Below are 17,577 nucleotides of genomic sequence, written 5' to 3' on the forward strand. Positions count from 1 at the left end.
TTTATGGATAGCCTGAGTGGTCCCTTACCAGACAAGATTTCTGTAGATCTGCCAAGCTGCAAGGTGTCCTTTAGATTACTTCACGAAGGAGGTAGGAACTGTCTTGTTGCTCCAGCAAGGGCTGGCTGTATTCCCCCAGCAAAAGCTGTGGAACTATTCCTTTATTCCCCCAGCAGAGCTGTGAGTAGTGAAGCCTTTGTGCAGGTGGGATAGAGAAACCCACACGTCCTGCTGTTAGGCTCCAAACAGTGAGACTGAACAAAAGTCCTCCTTTGTCTCCAAAACCCTGGGAAAAGGGTGGGTCTAAAGACTCTAACGATGATTGCCAGGTTGCTGGCCCTATGACTGCAACTTGGGGAAGCGACCTGATTGCAAAAAGCATGGCTTAAAAAATGCATACAAACTAGCAGTGCAAGAAAAAAAGGTTCAAATCTCCTGGCACTTCCATGCCAGCACAGTGGGAGTTGAAGTCCAAAACACTCGGAGGGCTGAAGTTTGCCCATGCCTGCTCTAGATGTTGGCTTGCAAATCCCATCAATTTAGTTTCCAGATTCCACAATCTATGTTTTTTTTAATTAAAAAAAATAATCTATATGAGTCATTTGTGAACAGTCAAATGTTGGTTGAGCTTCCATTTTTTTCTATATTTAATGTTCTGTAAACCTCAAGAAACAATTTATTTCTAACTTCACGGCCGTATGCAAAAATGATTTTAAGACTGTATGCATTAACAGCGATCGGTTACACGGTTCCTCGGGCTCCAGAGTTTAGCTATGATATCATTCTCATTGGCAAAGCATCAAAGGAAACATTGTTTTTGCCCTCCAAACCATCATAATTAACAACCAGCATTTTAAATGGCTAATTGGACACAATGTAGATTCAGCGCACACTTTCATAACCTAGAATAGTGTGCTTACGGAGAAGACAGAATTGAATGTATAGCTAACAAGTGTTGGATGATCATGCTTTGCTAAACCTATTGTTCTCTAATAGCCTATGATGTCTGGTTGATAGGAAGGCAGGAGAATGGAAGCAAATGTCTCAATACTACTACTACTACTACTACTACTACTAATAATAATAATAATATGATATTATAATTATATATATTATATTACATGTAATATTACTAATAATATTACAATATAATGGTATAGTACAATATAGTAATATATAATACTGATACTGTACTGTGCTAATAATATATTGTATTATATATATCTTGTAAGCTGCTCTGAGAAGGACGGCATATAAACTTTGTAAATAAACAAACAAATAAATATCTGGGTTGCTGTGAGTTTTCCCATCTATATGGCCATGTTCCAGAAGCATGCTCTCCTGACGTTTTGCCCACATCTCTAGCAGGCATCCTCAGAGGTTGTGAGATCTGTTGGAAACTAGGAAAATTAAGTTTATATCTCTATGGAATAATATCCAGGACAGGAGAAAGATCTCTTGTCTGTTGGAGGCAAGTGTAAATGCTGCAGCTTGCTACCTTGATTAGCATTTAATGGTCTTGTAGCTTCACAGCTTGACTGATTGCTGTCTGGGGGATCCTTTGTTGGAAGGTGTTAGCTGGCCATGATTTATTCTTGTCTGGAATTCCCCTGTTTTTTTAGTTTGACACTTTATTTAGTGTCCTGAACCTCACAACCTCTGAGGATGTCTGCCATAGATGTCGGCAAAATTTCAGGAAAGAATGCTAGAGGAACATGGCCATACAGCCTGGAAAACTCACAGCAACTCAGTGATTCCAGCCATGAAAGCCTTCAACAACACATTGTCTCAATATCCTTCCCTGAATGAGAAATTTGCCCTGTGAAGGGCCACTATTATCATTATGCAAGATTATGGGAATGTCACCTGAAATGCAGAAGGAAAAATGACATTTTCTTATCTAATTGGTTTTGAAGCTCTCCAAACTTTCCTACCTTAGTTCTAGGATGCTGATAGAATTTCCTGAAGGAAGAAGGCGCCGGACAAAATTGAAGTCTCCAATATATATGCTGCCGTCGGTACCAGAAGCCATGGCGACGGGCGCAAAGAGTTTGCTGGTGTGGGATGGGCCATTGCAGCTGGCACAAGAGACACTTCTCTGGTGCCCATTGCCCATGACCGTGGAGATTACTGGTGGCTGCTGGGAGATGAATATATTTTCTCCATTTCCTTTGTGCACGATACCTTGGTGGAAAAGGAAATAACAACATGCAAACAAAATAAGTGCATATACTTGTGTATAGCATTTGGCCTGGTCCTATTTCCATCCTGCTGGTAGGTGAATCCTCACTGGAAAGCCCCATCTCTAAATTGAAGAGGATTCCCAAGTTGAAGTTGGAAGAGACCACAAAAACCATCCAATCCAACTCTCTTCCTTGCAGGAATACAAGTAGTTCCCCAAAGCTAGGGAACATGAGTGCCCACAAGGGTCTAATCTACACTGCCATATAATACAATGCAGTTTCTTTTAAAATAGTCAGTGTAGAGTCATATAACACAGTTGAATGGCATTGTATAAGTCTATACTCACTATATAATGCCATTTCAAATTACATTATATGGCAGTATAGATGGGGCCTTTCCCATTCCTCTAATTTAGGGCCCCTCTAAACTACCCTATATTCCAGGATCTGATCCCAGATTATCTTTTTATCTCAGATTAATTGACAGTGGAGACTCATATAATCCAGTCCAAAGCAGATAACCTGGGATCAGATCCTGGGATATAAGGGCTTTAGAAGATCTTTCTCTGATTGAGATTTCCTTATAGGTTAGTGGCTCTCAACCATTGGGCCTCCAGATGTTTTTGATGTCAGCTTCCGGATGACCTAGTCAACATGACCAATGATTAGAAATTCTGGTAGTTGAAGTTCAAAACATCTGGATAACTCAACATTGGGGGCACTGTTCCAGGTAAAGGGTTATCAGTGAGTACAAAATCATCACAAGTAGACCAAGTTCCACAAACAACACTTTTGCCCTTCATCTGTCCTCTGCACATTTTGGTCTCAAAGCCTTCAGTGTATTGTCAAAGGATTTCATGGCTGGAATCACTGGATTGTTGTAGGTTTTTCGGGCTGCATGGCCATGTTCTAGAAGCATTGTCTCCTGATGTTTTCGCCTGCATCTATGGCAGGCATCTTCAGAGATTGTGACCTCACAAAACACCTACAACAACCCAAAGCCTTCAGTGTTAGAATGGTGATACTATAAGTAGATTAAGAGGAGTGGGGGCTATTACAAAAAGATCAGGGGCTAAATTTAACCACTTGTCCCCACTAGCATAGCTCCATTGACTCAATTCTCGAATGGCAATCAATATTTTTGTCAATCCCATTGATTTAGTTTGCCTGCTCTAGTTAAGACTAGCAATTAACTCAAAAATCTTTTTGGTGAAGTAGGAAACAACCTGAAGGTACACAACAGCAAGAACAACTAACTTAAGCCAGAACTGGAACTATCCAGGTCTTCTGATTTGCTGGACTCCATGTCCCTGCTATTGTTGCCAGTCTGAAAATCCCAAAAGCATTATAGCTGATTGGGAGGAAAGCTGGGAGTTGTAGTCCAGCATCACCTGCAGGTTACATCATTTCCATCCCAGTTCAAATTCAGTTGCTTGTTCCAAACAGAGTAAGCACACTGGCTCCATGGTTTTTACTAAAGTGTTGATTGACAATCTGGAAACTGATTCAGTGACTTTGTTTTAGTTTTGGCTAGAAACTGTGAGAAGGAAAAGGAAGCTTAGGGAAAGGGCTATGCTTCCCTATTAGTAAATATCTCAGTTTGGCATGTCCAAAGTTATGGCAATGAACATGGTAGGGGCAGAAGTAACCCCGGTGGCACTGTGGGTTAAACCGCTGAGCTGCTGAACTTGTTGACTGAAAGGTCACAGGTTTGAATCTGGGGAGCGGGGTGAGTTTCCACTGTTAGCCCCAGCTTCTGCCAACCTAGCAGTTGGAAAACATGCAAATGTGAGTAGATCAATAGGTACCGTTATGGCGGAAAGGTAAGGGTGCGCCATGCAGTCATGCCGGCCACATGGCCTTGGAGGTGTCTACAGACAACAATGGCTCTTTGGGTTAGAAATGGAGATGAGCACCACCCCCCAGAGTCAGATACAACTAGACTTAATGTCAGGGGAAAACTTTTACCTTAGAAGTAACTAGCATGTAAATAACAATCAAGATGGGCTCCAGACTGGTCTATCTCAAAAGAAGGGTGGAAGTGGGTGTCCATTACAGAAAACTACTGAAAAGTTTTGAGTATTTTTCAGAGGGGGGAAAAATATTAAATTGCACTATAAACTATATATATAAAGTGGAATGAATGCTGTTTGATGCTGCATTGAAATAATGATGCCTCAGATGATGCCTGAGGGGAAGAATTGTTATCAAACAACTTTTGTCTCCTTCCTAACCTGTGGGAGAGGGAATAAACTAGAAAACATCTTTCTCACATAACGTTCTTTTTTTATTAAAGTACTGGTATTGTTGCTTTGAACATTAAGCCTTTTCATTCCAAGGCAGAGAGATACTAACATTGGATCTCCTTGGTAACTTCATTTTCTCATGCTGTGAAATCATCAGCAGAATGACTTGTTATTGCTAAGTATCCCACAGTTAAGCAACAAAATATTCTTGAGATGCAATTCCAAAAGTTTTCTTGTTTTTAGCAATCAGCCTAAACAAGCTTCCAGCCGTAGCAATCCATAGATGGAAAAAGAAAGCAAATAAAATACCAGTAATGTCCAACCATTCCCACTTAACTACTGGCCACTTATACTCATACACAGGTAGCCCCTGAGTTACAAAGATCCGACTTTCAAGTGACTTATAGGGCCCTTCCACACGGCCCTATATCCTAGAATATCAAGGCAGAAAATCCCACAATATCTGCTATGAACTAGATTATGTGAGTCCACACTCAGATGATGTGGGGTTTTCTACCTTGATATTCTGGGATATAGGGCTGTGTGGAAGGGCCCAAAGTTACAAATGGGACTGAGACAACAGGAAGTGAGAGAAATCTACCACTTGGAAGGGGAAGTTACTCCTGAAAGAGTTATCAGGGGAAAAAGGTATCTCAGCTGAAGCTGGATCGCCAATCCTTGTTTCTACAACAAACCAATTTTTTCAAAATCCAATCATCACAGGGACAGAAAGTGAGGTGAAGTCTTTTGAATAGGGACACAGACAGCAAAACAAACACCACAGGGATTTTCAGTAGGCTTAGTTGATAAAAAATGGTTCAAAACTTGTTTCGGATGTAGGGGGCACTGGTGGTTTGATTCTAAAGTCACTTCTGATTTTCACAGAATTTTTTTTTCAAAACTTTTCGAAACTTCCGAGACTTACGAATCCTTTCATTAATGGTTGAAAAATGTTATTTCCTGTTTCATTGGGTGGCCTTTACTTTGAAAGTAGTTGTTTTACTCTAGAAGAAGGGAAAAGCAAGCGGAGGAAATTCCTTTCTTCTCTGTTTTAAAACTGGCTTCTCTGGCTTTAAAACTGGCTTCTCTGGCTTGAGCTGAGGCCAGGGACCAGAATTGGGGAAAAGCAAGCAGAGGAAATTTCTTCCTTCTCTGGTTTAAAACTGGCTTCTTTGGCTTGAGCTGAGGCCATGGACAAGAAGCGGGGAAAAGCAAGTGGAGGAAATTCCTTCCTTCTCTGGTTTAAAACTGGCTTCTCTGGCTTGAGCTGAGGCCATGGACAAGAAGCGGGGAAAAGCAAGCAGAGGAAATTCCTTCCTTCTCTGGTTTAAAACTGGCTTCTTCGGCTTGAGCTGAGGCCATGGACAAGAAGTGGGGAAAAGCAAGTGGAGGAAATTCCTTCCTTCTCTGGTTTAAAACTGGCTTCTTCGGCTTGAGCTGAGGCCATGGACAAGAAGCGGGGAAAAGCAAGCAGAGGAAATTCCTTCCTTCTCTGGTTTAAAACTGGCTTCTTTGGCTTGAGCTGAGGCCATGGACAAGAAGTGGGGAAAAGCAAGTGGAGGAAATTCCTTCCTTCTCTGGTTTAAAACTGGCTTCTTCGGCTTGAGCTGAGGCCATGGACAAGAAGCGGGGAAAAGCAAGTGGAGGAAATTCCTTCCTTCTCTGGTTTAAAACTGGCTTCTCTAGCTTGAGCCGAGGCCAGGGACCAGAAGCGGGGAAAAGCAAGCAGAGGAAATTCCTTCCTTCTCTGGTTTAAAACTGGCTTCTTTGGCTTGAGCTGAGGCCATGGACAAGAAGCGGGGAAAAGCAAGCAGAGGAAATTCCTTCCTTCTCTGGTTTAAAACTGGCTTCTCTGGCTTGAGCTGAGGCCATGGACAAGAAGCGGGGAAAAGCAAGTGGAGGAAATTCCTTCCTTCTCTGGTTTAAAACTGGCTTCTCTGGCTTGAGCCGAGGCCAGGGACCAGAAGCGGGGAAAAGCAAGTGGAGGAAATTCCTTCCTTCTCTAGTTTAAAACTGGCTTCTCTGGCTTGAGCCGAGGCCAGGGGCCAGAAGCGGGGAAAAACTGAACAATTTCCGTCTCACTTCCTGAGTTGTAACAAAAATGGCGGAAAAAGCTTCGGAAGGGCAAAGGAACTTCCATTTTTTAAAAAGCTTCAATATCGCTTCAAAAAGGTAATTTTAACGAAATTATTACGAGCAAAGAGTTATCCTACGTCACTCTATCCATGCCTAGCATTCACCCTTCCCTCCACTTTCCAAAGCTTATATATAACTATGCACCATGCATGCTTGGAGTTTCAAAATGTACCTGTTCCGACTTACATGCTAATTCCACCTGAGAACAAATCTACAGAACCTCTTTTGTTCATAACTTGGGGACTGCCTGCATAAGCATTTTTCAGCCATTGAGACATTCTTTATAATGTGATGATGATAAGGAGACAATTTACCTGGATTTCCATGGGCTATACCAACTCATTTAATTCCGCAGTGATATCTGAGTTCATATCCTGCAATGACCCAGCTTCTGGGACCCCCAAGATGGACACCCTCCATTTGGGTAGGCCTGTTTGCCATAATATGGGCTGGCAGGCCCTCGGAAAGCCTTGGCACTTAGGCAGTCATCCTTGCCAATGCTTTACAAGAAGTGGCACCAATGCAACCCTTGCTGGGTAAAACCTGTGAATATTTTATGGCCATTTCCACAAGGCAAGTCTGAGACTGAAAAGCTGCTGATGGTGAGACAGCTCTTTGTTATCCTCTTGGAAAACAAACCGCATCACCCACCAATGGCCAAAGGGACTCTGGACTTTTGCATTTCCAGTAAAGCAGAACCAAAAGACAAAGTAGGATTTCTAAGTCAACGTTTCAGATGGCTTATGAATAAATATGAATGTATACTTTAAAAACAAACGCAAAAAGAACAACAAACTTTCCCGGAAGACAAATAGTGGGTTGGCTCCTAATAACAAATCCAAAGAGCAGAGAAATGATATTTCACATGTTATTTATGACCAACATAAGGCAAGATGCGGATATCTCTTTGGGGGTTCTTTCAGTTTTTAAGAGCAGCTCGGCCAAACGCCAAGGTGCTTAATGACCTCCTCCTCGAGCGGAAAGGATCTGCCGAAATGACAGGAGCAGTTGGCCTTTGTCTGTGACTAAGCGTGGAATGGAAGAACCCTTCATCTTTCTCCCACAAGTAACAATATATAATCAGTTCCCTGAAGACTCCGCTCAGCTGAAATATGTGCAAAGGTTTTGTTTATAGTCGGCAACAGAAACAATAAGGGCTTTTGGTTCTCCTGGTGCTCTAAAACAATGTCCAAATCTTGCATCCACAACTAAGAAAATCCACAACTAACAATTGCCACTGCCCTCGTGTGTATTTTATCTACGTTAAGGAATGGTGGAATAATAATAATAATAATAATAATAATAATAATAATAATACACTTTTGGGCTTTATAAAGCAACCCTTCCACATCATTGAAAGGACCATCCAATGTTATGTAGTTTCCATTGTCCCCAGACTATTTTAGGAGGACAGAATATGGTTGAAAACCATGTCTCTTGACTGTCAGGCATACTTACCAAAGGGAATTCTATATTAATGAGAATCATTGCAGGTTAGGATTAATGTTGTGCCAACTTTGTATGTGCTTCCTGGCTCAGTGCTTTCTCTTGTGGGAAGGATGGGGCAGATAATGCCTAACATGTTGATCCAAAGAGTTAGTGACACATGGATAGGGCCCATATCTCTCCGGTTCAATAGTTGGGCCAATGTGGTGCCATGGCTTGAGCATTGGGCTACTACTTTGAAGACTAGGCTTCCAGTCCTGACTTGACCATGGAGTTGCACTGGGTGACCTTGGGGAAGTGACACGCTCCAGCCTCAGATGAAGGCAAAGACAAATCTTCCAGAACAAATCTTGCCAAGAAACTCTATAACAGGCCATAAGTAAGACTGTTGGAAGTAGCAACCTTCTTCATGCCTCCACTGATTCTGTTTTGCTTACTGTATTATATATGTATGTTTATGTTTTCTTGAGGTTGTGGAAGGGGCTGCAGACCACATGATCAGATCTGAGACTGCTCAGAGCTCAGACTCCATTTTAGACTTCATTGGACTCTCAGACACCATTGGACTTTGGACTGTTAAGAGCAAATTCTTGTTGCTGTTGATTGTAAGAAAGATGCCCTGTTTTATCTGCACAGAGCAACTACTTCAAAACCTATCTGTAACTGGATTGACAAGTTATGTACCTGTATACTGAATACATGAAGGTTATGAGTAAACCAGATACGTTACTTTTAATGAAGTCTACTTTATTTTTGTCTCTTGAGAGCATGATATAGAAACAAGGTATTTTATGGGAGAGTAGATGTATTTTTGGGCACTGATACAAAACACTTCCGAAGAACTGCTATATTTTGTGCATTGGCATAATCTCTGTTCCTAACAGATCAGAGAAAACTAGGTTATCAGTCTAACAACTGGGACCCAAATTGCCTTGTGTAAGTACATGTGGATATATACCACTGAAGAGAAGATTTTACTCAAACAAGTTTTTGGCTCTTCTCTGGAAGATTGTAGTTTTACAAAAGGTTATGATTTTCAAATGGTTGTGAATGACATTTTTTCTCCAAAAGGTTATGGAGATTCTGGTTTTCCAAAATGACATGATTGGAAGGCACGCAACCATAAACAGAACAATAGTACGTACATTTCTAATTTGTAGATGCCTCCTGGGATCTCGGAACAGAGTTTTGTTTTAAAAGTTCTTTGTTCTCTGATATTGGATTCGACAATGGAGGAGATCAGTGGCTCTCAACCTGTGGGTCCCCCAGATGTTTTGGCTTTCAGTTACCAGAAATCCTAACAGTTGGTAAACTAGCTGGGATTTCTGGGAGTTGTAGGCCAAAACACCTGGGGACCCACAGGTTGAGAACCACTGTTAGAGGTTTCTGCCTAGTGAGGAATGCACTCTGTATATGCTCCAGAAAGGGCTTTCAAAGATAAGCCCTTCCACATCCTGCTCAAGGAAAAGAACTCAATGTTTTGAGATTGAAAACAACAACATCTTTTGATTTGACTTCAATTAAAATGGTTTTGGTAGGTGCATATATATATATATATATATATATATATATATATATACTGTATATATTACTAAGAGAATAGCCACAGAGGGAATAACGGTCAGACAGACAGATGCAGCCAAGGAATGGAATGGAAAGAATGAAGGGAGGCGCTGCCGTTTTAATTGCATTCTTGCTGTTATTTCTGCTCATACGGATGACATTTCTCACCATCTTGCCCTGGCAATTACCTTCCAGCAGAACAAATGATCTAGTTTAGTTGACTGCTGCCAAGTTTGCACGAAATAAGTTCGTGAATTAAAAAGTCACTCAAAACGTATCCTTTTCAATTCCCCATATGCCAATTAGAAATGTGCGAATGAGCACATGGCGGCCTTGTTGAGATTCTTTGACTTTGGCATCTAAGCCCATTCTGACTTGTGCCTTTATCAGATTATATATATATATATATATATATATATATATATATATTCCTTTCTTGGAAAATTTTGCACACATTTTCATACAAATCTTTCTCAGTCCACATGTTTGAGGGATACCAACTCTTTTTTAACCTGAAACAAATTTGCCATCCATCTCTAATGTCAATGTGAAAAAGTGCAGCCTGAACTTTACAGTAGACTTTTAAAGGTTTGAATCGTGGCATTACCCTTAAACATATATTTTCCATGGCTCAAACTGATGCGACCTCTTCTTGAGATTTTAGTGGGGATCAAGTGGTAAATTATTTCTGACCTTTCTGCTAATGAAGTTTCAGAGTGCAGGCTGTTCTTTTCCGGCAGCTGAGCTCAAATTACGGAAGAAGAAATAGAAGAAGAAGGGGAAGGACCTTAAGCTCTTCCCGTGATTTCCCACAAGCCCTTCCTCTGATTTCCCCCAAAGTTTCTGCAAATCACTACTGCTGCATCTTTCTGAAAAGAGTTTAATAACCAATGTACTTACCACTCTGTGTGTTCAAAATATGGTGTTTGTCCAGGGACCAGCCTCCCAGATTGGAAGCATCCAGCTCAAATCCCTGCAGGGTTACAGTCCTCTTTTCCCAAAGAATAAAATCAGGGCAGGTCTCATATTCATAACCCACTGACACTGGAAAGAGATAATAAAAATATATATTTTGGTAGTTAATATGATGTAATATAATGTATATGATGTAATGAAGTATTATCTTTTGACCTTGCTAGCTTAGCATTATCAATTAAAAGAAGCATGTTTCCCTCCCGTTCCAAAAACTTCCAAACAAAAACAAAATCAGAGATGGTGCCTATATTGTGTTGGTACGGCTGTACCAGGAGCTCCAACTTTATTTTCTTTCTGTTATCTGGTTGCAGTCATAGGGCAGGCCTCCTGTCCATCATAATTAAGCTTTGGTTCCGCCCCTTGTTCAGGGCTCTGGGAGGGAAAGGAGCCATTTTTTTTGGGCCGTCTCACATAAGGAAGCTAAACTATAGGACATAGACCAGCTCATCCCGTAGAAAAGCTTCTTTTCTCAAGAGCATCCAGGGGAACAGAACATCCGGAGAAACAGAAGCAGAAATTCCAGGGAAAAGGTCCCAAGGCTCTGGCTGAAAGCTCACAGCCTCTCAGCCTCACAGCAATCAGAAGGAAAACAGCCCTGAAGTCTTCAAAGAATTCTCTGAGGGAGGACAGCACTACAAATCCACTGAACTCCAGCTGAAACATCTACAAGCCTCGGCTGGTAGGTCTACTCAATACCCAGATGCATTTGGAATCGGTAGTAGGACCCACACCGATGAGGCATAGATAGAAAGCAGCCTGGGAGAGGTTAAAAAGAGTTTTTCCTACAGAGAAAGTTTAGTTAATCAAAGTCAGGTACCAGTCCATTGAGGACTAGACTAAGAAAGCCTTGAAGTGTTGTTTGAACCATTGAAGATTTGTTGTTTGTTCCATAATAAAGACTTTGTTGTATCATTAAAGACTCTAAAGACCATCACTTCAGAAAAATCCCTGAGAACCTCTCTTTGAGGCACCCCTGGCTTCCCACTGGGCTTAAAGTATACGTTACAGGCCCAGCGCGCGACAGAATATATAGGGTGCCCAATGGGTGCTGATGTTGCTGCGATTTCAATGTGAAATGAAAACATGATAATTCATGAAATATTTTAGTGCCTAACTGGTTTTACGAACAACCATTAGGCATGTGCATTTGGGCCAAAAGTCTCCCATTTTGGGGTCAATTTTCGTCTGAGCCCTCATTTGTTTACCAGAAAGTTACCCAAAAGGGGAGGAGTGTTTTCCATTTCATTCAGCAGAGATTTGGTCCATCGGCTACAATGGGAAACTTTAAAGGCTCAGTCCTCAGCCATTTTAAGGTCTATCTGCATGAAACCTACCTCAGTTGTAGACCCCATTTACAACTGCATGAATTACAATTGAGTTTTTACTGACCAATAGTTATGGCTATTTTTCTTTCTTTCTAATTATTACAAGGAAACTGTTGCCTTTTTATCATTAACAAACAGTGATATTAAGATTTGTTGATATTTTAAAACACATTTTCTTGAAAACCATATGTATGAATAAATACATTTAATATCCAACTTTGCATTCATGTATCCTTTCTGGAACGGCTTCCAAGCATTGCAACATTCAAAAATGAATGAGCGCTGTCCAACAATTTGCAAACGTGTTCCTGCATTCCCAGCTATACTGTGTTTCTTTTTCAAATTGTCCTCACTATTGGGTTGTTGTAGTTTTTTTCAGGCTATATGGCCATGTTCTAGAGGCATTCTCTTCTGATGTTTCGCCCGCATCTATGGCAAGCATCCTCAGAGGTTGTGAGGTCTCAGACCTCACAACCTCTGAGGATGCTTGCCATAGATGCAGGCGAAACGTCAGGAGAGAATGCCTCTAGAACATGGCCATATAGCCCGAAAAAACCTACAACAACACAGCCATGAAAGCCTTCAACAATGTCTTCACTATTGTTTCAAATTTGCTAGACTTATTTTATTGAAATCTTTGGATAAAAGACAGGATATAAATATTGATGTTTTTATGTCATTTTGACTTATCGCAACCCTGAGGTGGAACTCTATCACAAGATTTTCTTGATAGGATTTGTTCAGAAGGGATTTACTTTCCTTTCTCAGAAGCAAAAGGAACCCATGGGTTTTCATGACAGAACAGCGATTAAAACTCTGGTTTCCAGAGTCATAATTCAATACTCAAACCACTACATCATGTCATCTCATAATAAACAAATAAACAGGGGTCATATGTTAAGAATGGGGGAAACATGTTGCTCGATTGACCACAGCTATCTCTTATTTATTTATTATTTTATTTATTTACTGTATTTGTATACCACCTTTCTCATCCCATAGGCGACTAAAGGTGGTTAACAGGGCAAAATTAAATGCTTACAATATCATAAACACAATTAAAAACATAACATATAATAAAAACTAAACAAATCAATAAAATATAAATTCATAGTGTCTCCTTGATAAAAACGTTGTCCGGACTCATTGTCTAGTCGTTCCAGTTTCCTGTGCCAGTTACTCTGCATTTGGAAACGCTTGTTCAAAAAGCCACGTCTTGACTTTTTTCTGGAATGTTAAAAGGGAGGTGGCCGATCTCATATCTATAGGGAGGGCATTCCACAGCCGAGGGGCCACCACCGAGAAGGCCCTGTCAATTGTCTCTGCCAAACGTACTTGTGACGAAGGCGGTAATAAGAGCAGGGCCTCCCCAGATGATCTTAAGGTCCTAGATGGTTCATAAGGGGAGATGCATTCGGACATGTACGTTGGGCCAGAACCATTTAGGGCTTTATAAGCTAAAGCAGTGTTTCTCAACCTGGGGGTTGGGACCCCTGGGGGTGTTGCGAGGAAGTGTCAGAGGGGTCGCTGAAGACCATCAGAAAACACAGTATTTTCTGTTGGTCAAGGAGGTTCCGTGTGTAAAGTTTGGCCCAATTCTATCGCTGGTGGAGTTCAGAAAACTCTTTGTATGCAAACTATAAATCCCAGTAATTACAAATCCCAAAGATCAATGTCTATTTTCCCCAAACTCCACCAGTGTTCACATTTGGGCATATGGAATATTCGTGCCAAATTTGGTCCGCATCCACCATTGTTGGAGTCCACAGTGCTCTCTGGATGTAGGTGAACTACAACTCCAAAACTCAAGGTCAATGCCCACCAAACCCTGCCAGTATTTTCTCTTGTTCATGGGAGTTCTGTGTGCCAAATTTGGTTCAATTCCATCAATGGTGGAGTTCAGGATGCTCTTTAATTGTAGCTGAACTATAAATCCCAGAAACTCCCAAATGACAAATGACTCCCCCCAACCCCACCAGTATTCAGATTTGGGTGTATGGGGTATTTGTGCCCAGATTGATCCAGTGAATGAAAATACACCCTGCATATCAGATATTTACATTACGATTTATAACAATAGCAACATTACAGTTATGAAGTAGCAACAAAAGTAATTTTATGGTTGGGGGTCACCACCACATGAGGAACTGTATTAAGGGGTCGCTGCATTAGAAAGGTTGAGAACCACTGGGCTAAAGCCCGCACTTCGAATTGTGCCTGGTAGCAAACTGGTAGGCAATGGCCATGCTGGCTAAGATGTGTGGAGTTGCAATTTCAAAACACTCTTTAGAAAGATGTGTATATTCTGCCCTTTGCAGCAGAAACGAAAAGTAGTGACTCTCCTCAAACTTCACAAGTCAATACAAACAGTGGAAAGGAAGCCACAAACTTAATCTCAGGAAAATAAAGCCCCACCCAATACATCAAAGTATTTTTTTATTTCGTTATGGTGAAGAATGTAAAATAAATTGCTGCTGCCAGGGCTGATGTGCCCCAGATCCTAGAAGGACCACTGTGCGCCTGGAGGGAATGTGCCGCCTGCAGAGATTCAAGAGTGGAGGCGCGATGAGGAAAAGATCCCCTGAAAACCAGAGATGATAATTGCTCTCTGCTCTGACAGGGAAGTGCTTGGCTTTTACATAAGCATCTCTCCTCTTTTGGTGAGGTGAGGAAACTCTAAGCAACAAAATAAAAATATATCCAGTAAGGGCAAATGAACAGCATATTCTGGAAAGAGAAGAAGTTGGCTCTCTGAGTGAGGTTATTGGTCCATCCAGTCCAATGTTATCTGCCCAGCAGTGGGTCTTCAAAAACCCAGGCATATCACGAGGTTTATATTAACTCTCAACAAGAGATTTCCCCCAGGCGCTTCCAGGCAATTGAATGCAAATCAAGGTGATCAGCTGAAACATTACCCTGGTCATTCCACAGATATATAAACCCATTTTCCTACTTCCAACAGACCTCACTACCTTTGAGGATGCTTGCCATAGATGCAGGCGAAACGTCAGGAGAAAAATTGCCTCCAGAACATGGCCATATAGCCCGGAAAAACCTACAACAATCCACTGACGGAATCGTTCCAGAAGTTGCATGTGATGTCTGTAGATAGTCCATGTCTCGCAAGCATATAGCAGGGTTGGGAGGACAATAGCTTTATAAACAAGCACCTTGGTATCCCTACGGATGTCCCGGTCCTCAAACACTCTCTGCTTTATATATCATCACCTTTTTGTGCGTATATATGTGTGCATATGTCTGTCTATCTACCTATATCGGAGAGCTTTGAGGGTAGGACCCAACACTTTGTGTGGTTTCTCCATACCCTGGAAAAAAATTCAGAGCAGATTCATTGCCCTATTGAATAGGAAGATCCCACTTGTCAGAGGTGAAGAGAAAGGGATAAAAGAACCCCATATTCCTCTGTATTTTACCATTGCTGGTTCTGTTTTGATTAGTGTCTGAAACTATGATTTTTTTTACGGCTACCCCCAGATGGCAGTATATTGCCTAATTTTTCATTTTTGCTCATCTCTGGCGTGCATAAAAGATGTGAATGAGAGGAAGGGATTTTACAAGAACTGAGAGACAGTAAAATAAAACAAGATTTTCAGATGTCGACACTTTTTAAGTGCCATTTAAAATTGTGTTAATTCAACCGGACAGCGTGCCTGCTGAGTGCCTAGTTACCTGGGCTTAGAGGCACTTCTTGAGCTAACCCAAACAGGGGCATCTGTCACGGAAGGATGAAATGGGAATGTACAACATAGTTTTTATATGTGGCCAAATCTTCATGATGGTATTTCCAAGTAGTTCAATTCTATTAAGGTGTTAGTAGTGAAATCACAAGGGATGGTGTCATCCCATGGCCGACCTCCTACTGAATCCATGGATTAAAAATATATATAATAGTATTTGTAAATCGTTACTCTGACATTGGACAAAGTCAGCAACTATAACAAGTTAGCACAGTGCAAATAGCAATGCTTGGTTATGTCATCTGCCAACATGATAGTTGGTCAAGACTTCTGTGAGAGAGTCATTTGGGTCTCTTTACAGTTACTGAAGGCATCATGTAGGTAAAGGTAAAGGTAGTCCCCTGACATTAAGTCCAGTCATGTCCGACTCTGGGGTGTGGTGCTCATCTCCATTTCTAAGCCGAAGAGCCGCCGTTGTCCATAGACACCTCCAAGGTCATGTGGCCGGCATGACTGCATGGAGCGTTGTTACCTTCCCGCCGGAGCGGTACCTATTGATCTACTCACATTTGCATGTTTTCGAACTGCTAGGTTGGCAGAAGAAAGGCATCATGTAGCCAGGTCTAAATAGTAGACTTGTGCATGGATCCGTTTTTAGCCGGTCCCTTCGGGCATTCGGCTTATTTGTTTTGTTTGGGTGCCCAAAACAGCAAGAGCCAGCTGTCATGGATTCCCATCTGAAAAGGGACCACTTATTCAGCATCACAGCTTACTCTTTTTGATTTTCCTTTATTTTCCTGATTCTTTTTATTTAGTGGGACTGACTGGGAGTTGGGGACCTGAGGGACGGTGGGTGGGGTGTGCGCATGTGTGCATTTGGAGGCTTTTTTCCCCCTCCTTCCCTTCCTCTCCTTCAGAAAATACTTCTAAAAGATAATAATAATAATTAATAATAGTAATCCCAGCAAACAAAAAGAGAAGCCTACCTCTCCTCTAGAGTAGAAAGTAGAAACAGCTTTAAGGAGGCAAACCTCCAAGCAGAATAGACATTGCAGGCAGGCAATAGAGAAAACAGAGGGGATTTTTAAGGTAGTCCAGGGAGGATAGCTCCACTGAGCTTGGGTTCATCGCTCTTCCTTCCCTGGGCCTCCTTAAAATACCTTGGAAAACTGTGTGGAGCTGGGAGAGAAAGCTCATGCACCTACCTCTCTAAAGTCAAAACAGTTTTAAGAAGCATTAAACCCAATCTCCTCTACAAACAGAAGGTAAAGGGTCCAGAAAGAGTGGTATCTTAATGGATGCTTTTTAAAATCCAGGTCTTAATGAAGGATATGGAAGGGGAGCCTGTGGGAAATGTCCCAACCCCCATAATGGGCTGAATAGGGTGCTTTCTTAACCCCGTTGCTGACACCCAGGCTCCCTTAAAGAGAAGAAAGGAAAGGCTCTCAGGGGAAAGGGGAGCTTCATATATTTATTTATTTATTTATTTATTTATTTATTTATTAGATGCACTTATTGACCGCCATTCTCAGCCCTTACGGGCGACTCATGGCGGTGTACAGTACACATAAAAAGACAGTTACAGAGGCCAGTATCAACAACATATGACTATACAACAAATACAAACTACATAAAAATCCGCTTCGTCTCTTAATAGAATCATAGCCAGTCTCATTTTCCTTATACCATTCCAGTTCTCATTACCGTAATGTTGTTGCTTAGCACTTAATTAAATGCCCTCTCGAACAGCCAGGTCTTAAGGCTTTTTCGAAAGGACATGAGGGAGGGCGCCTGTCTGATGTGTGCCGGGAGAGTGTTCCACAGCCGGGGGGCCACCACCGAGAAGGCCCTCTCCCTCGTCCCCGCCAGCCGTGCCTGTGATGCAGGCGGGATCGAGAGAAGGGCCTCCCCAGACGATCTCAAGGTCCTCGTGGGCTCGTAGGCCAAGATGCGGTCAGAAAGGTATTTGCTGCCAATGGGCTGAAAAGAGCAGGGGGTTTTTGGA

General features: G+C 41.7%; 1 protein-coding gene across 10 annotated transcripts in view; it reads right to left on the minus strand.

Moving 5' to 3' along the window:
- TENM1 (teneurin transmembrane protein 1) overlaps nt 1-17,577 on the minus strand; it is a 453,498-nt gene that overhangs the window by 87,360 nt on the left and 348,561 nt on the right. For all 10 annotated transcript variants that reach the window (XM_067471568.1, XM_067471566.1, XM_067471567.1 and 7 more), the window contains 2 exons: nt 10,475-10,618; nt 1,935-2,184 (listed from right to left, as the gene is read on the minus strand). In XM_067471568.1, the coding sequence (XP_067327669.1) occupies nt 1,935-2,184; nt 10,475-10,618 (394 nt within the window). The remainder of the gene's footprint in view (nt 1-1,934; nt 2,185-10,474; nt 10,619-17,577) is intronic.

This window comes from Anolis sagrei, chromosome 10 (assembly GCF_037176765.1).
Source record: "Anolis sagrei isolate rAnoSag1 chromosome 10, rAnoSag1.mat, whole genome shotgun sequence".
Lineage (NCBI taxonomy): Eukaryota > Metazoa > Chordata > Lepidosauria > Squamata > Dactyloidae > Anolis > Anolis sagrei.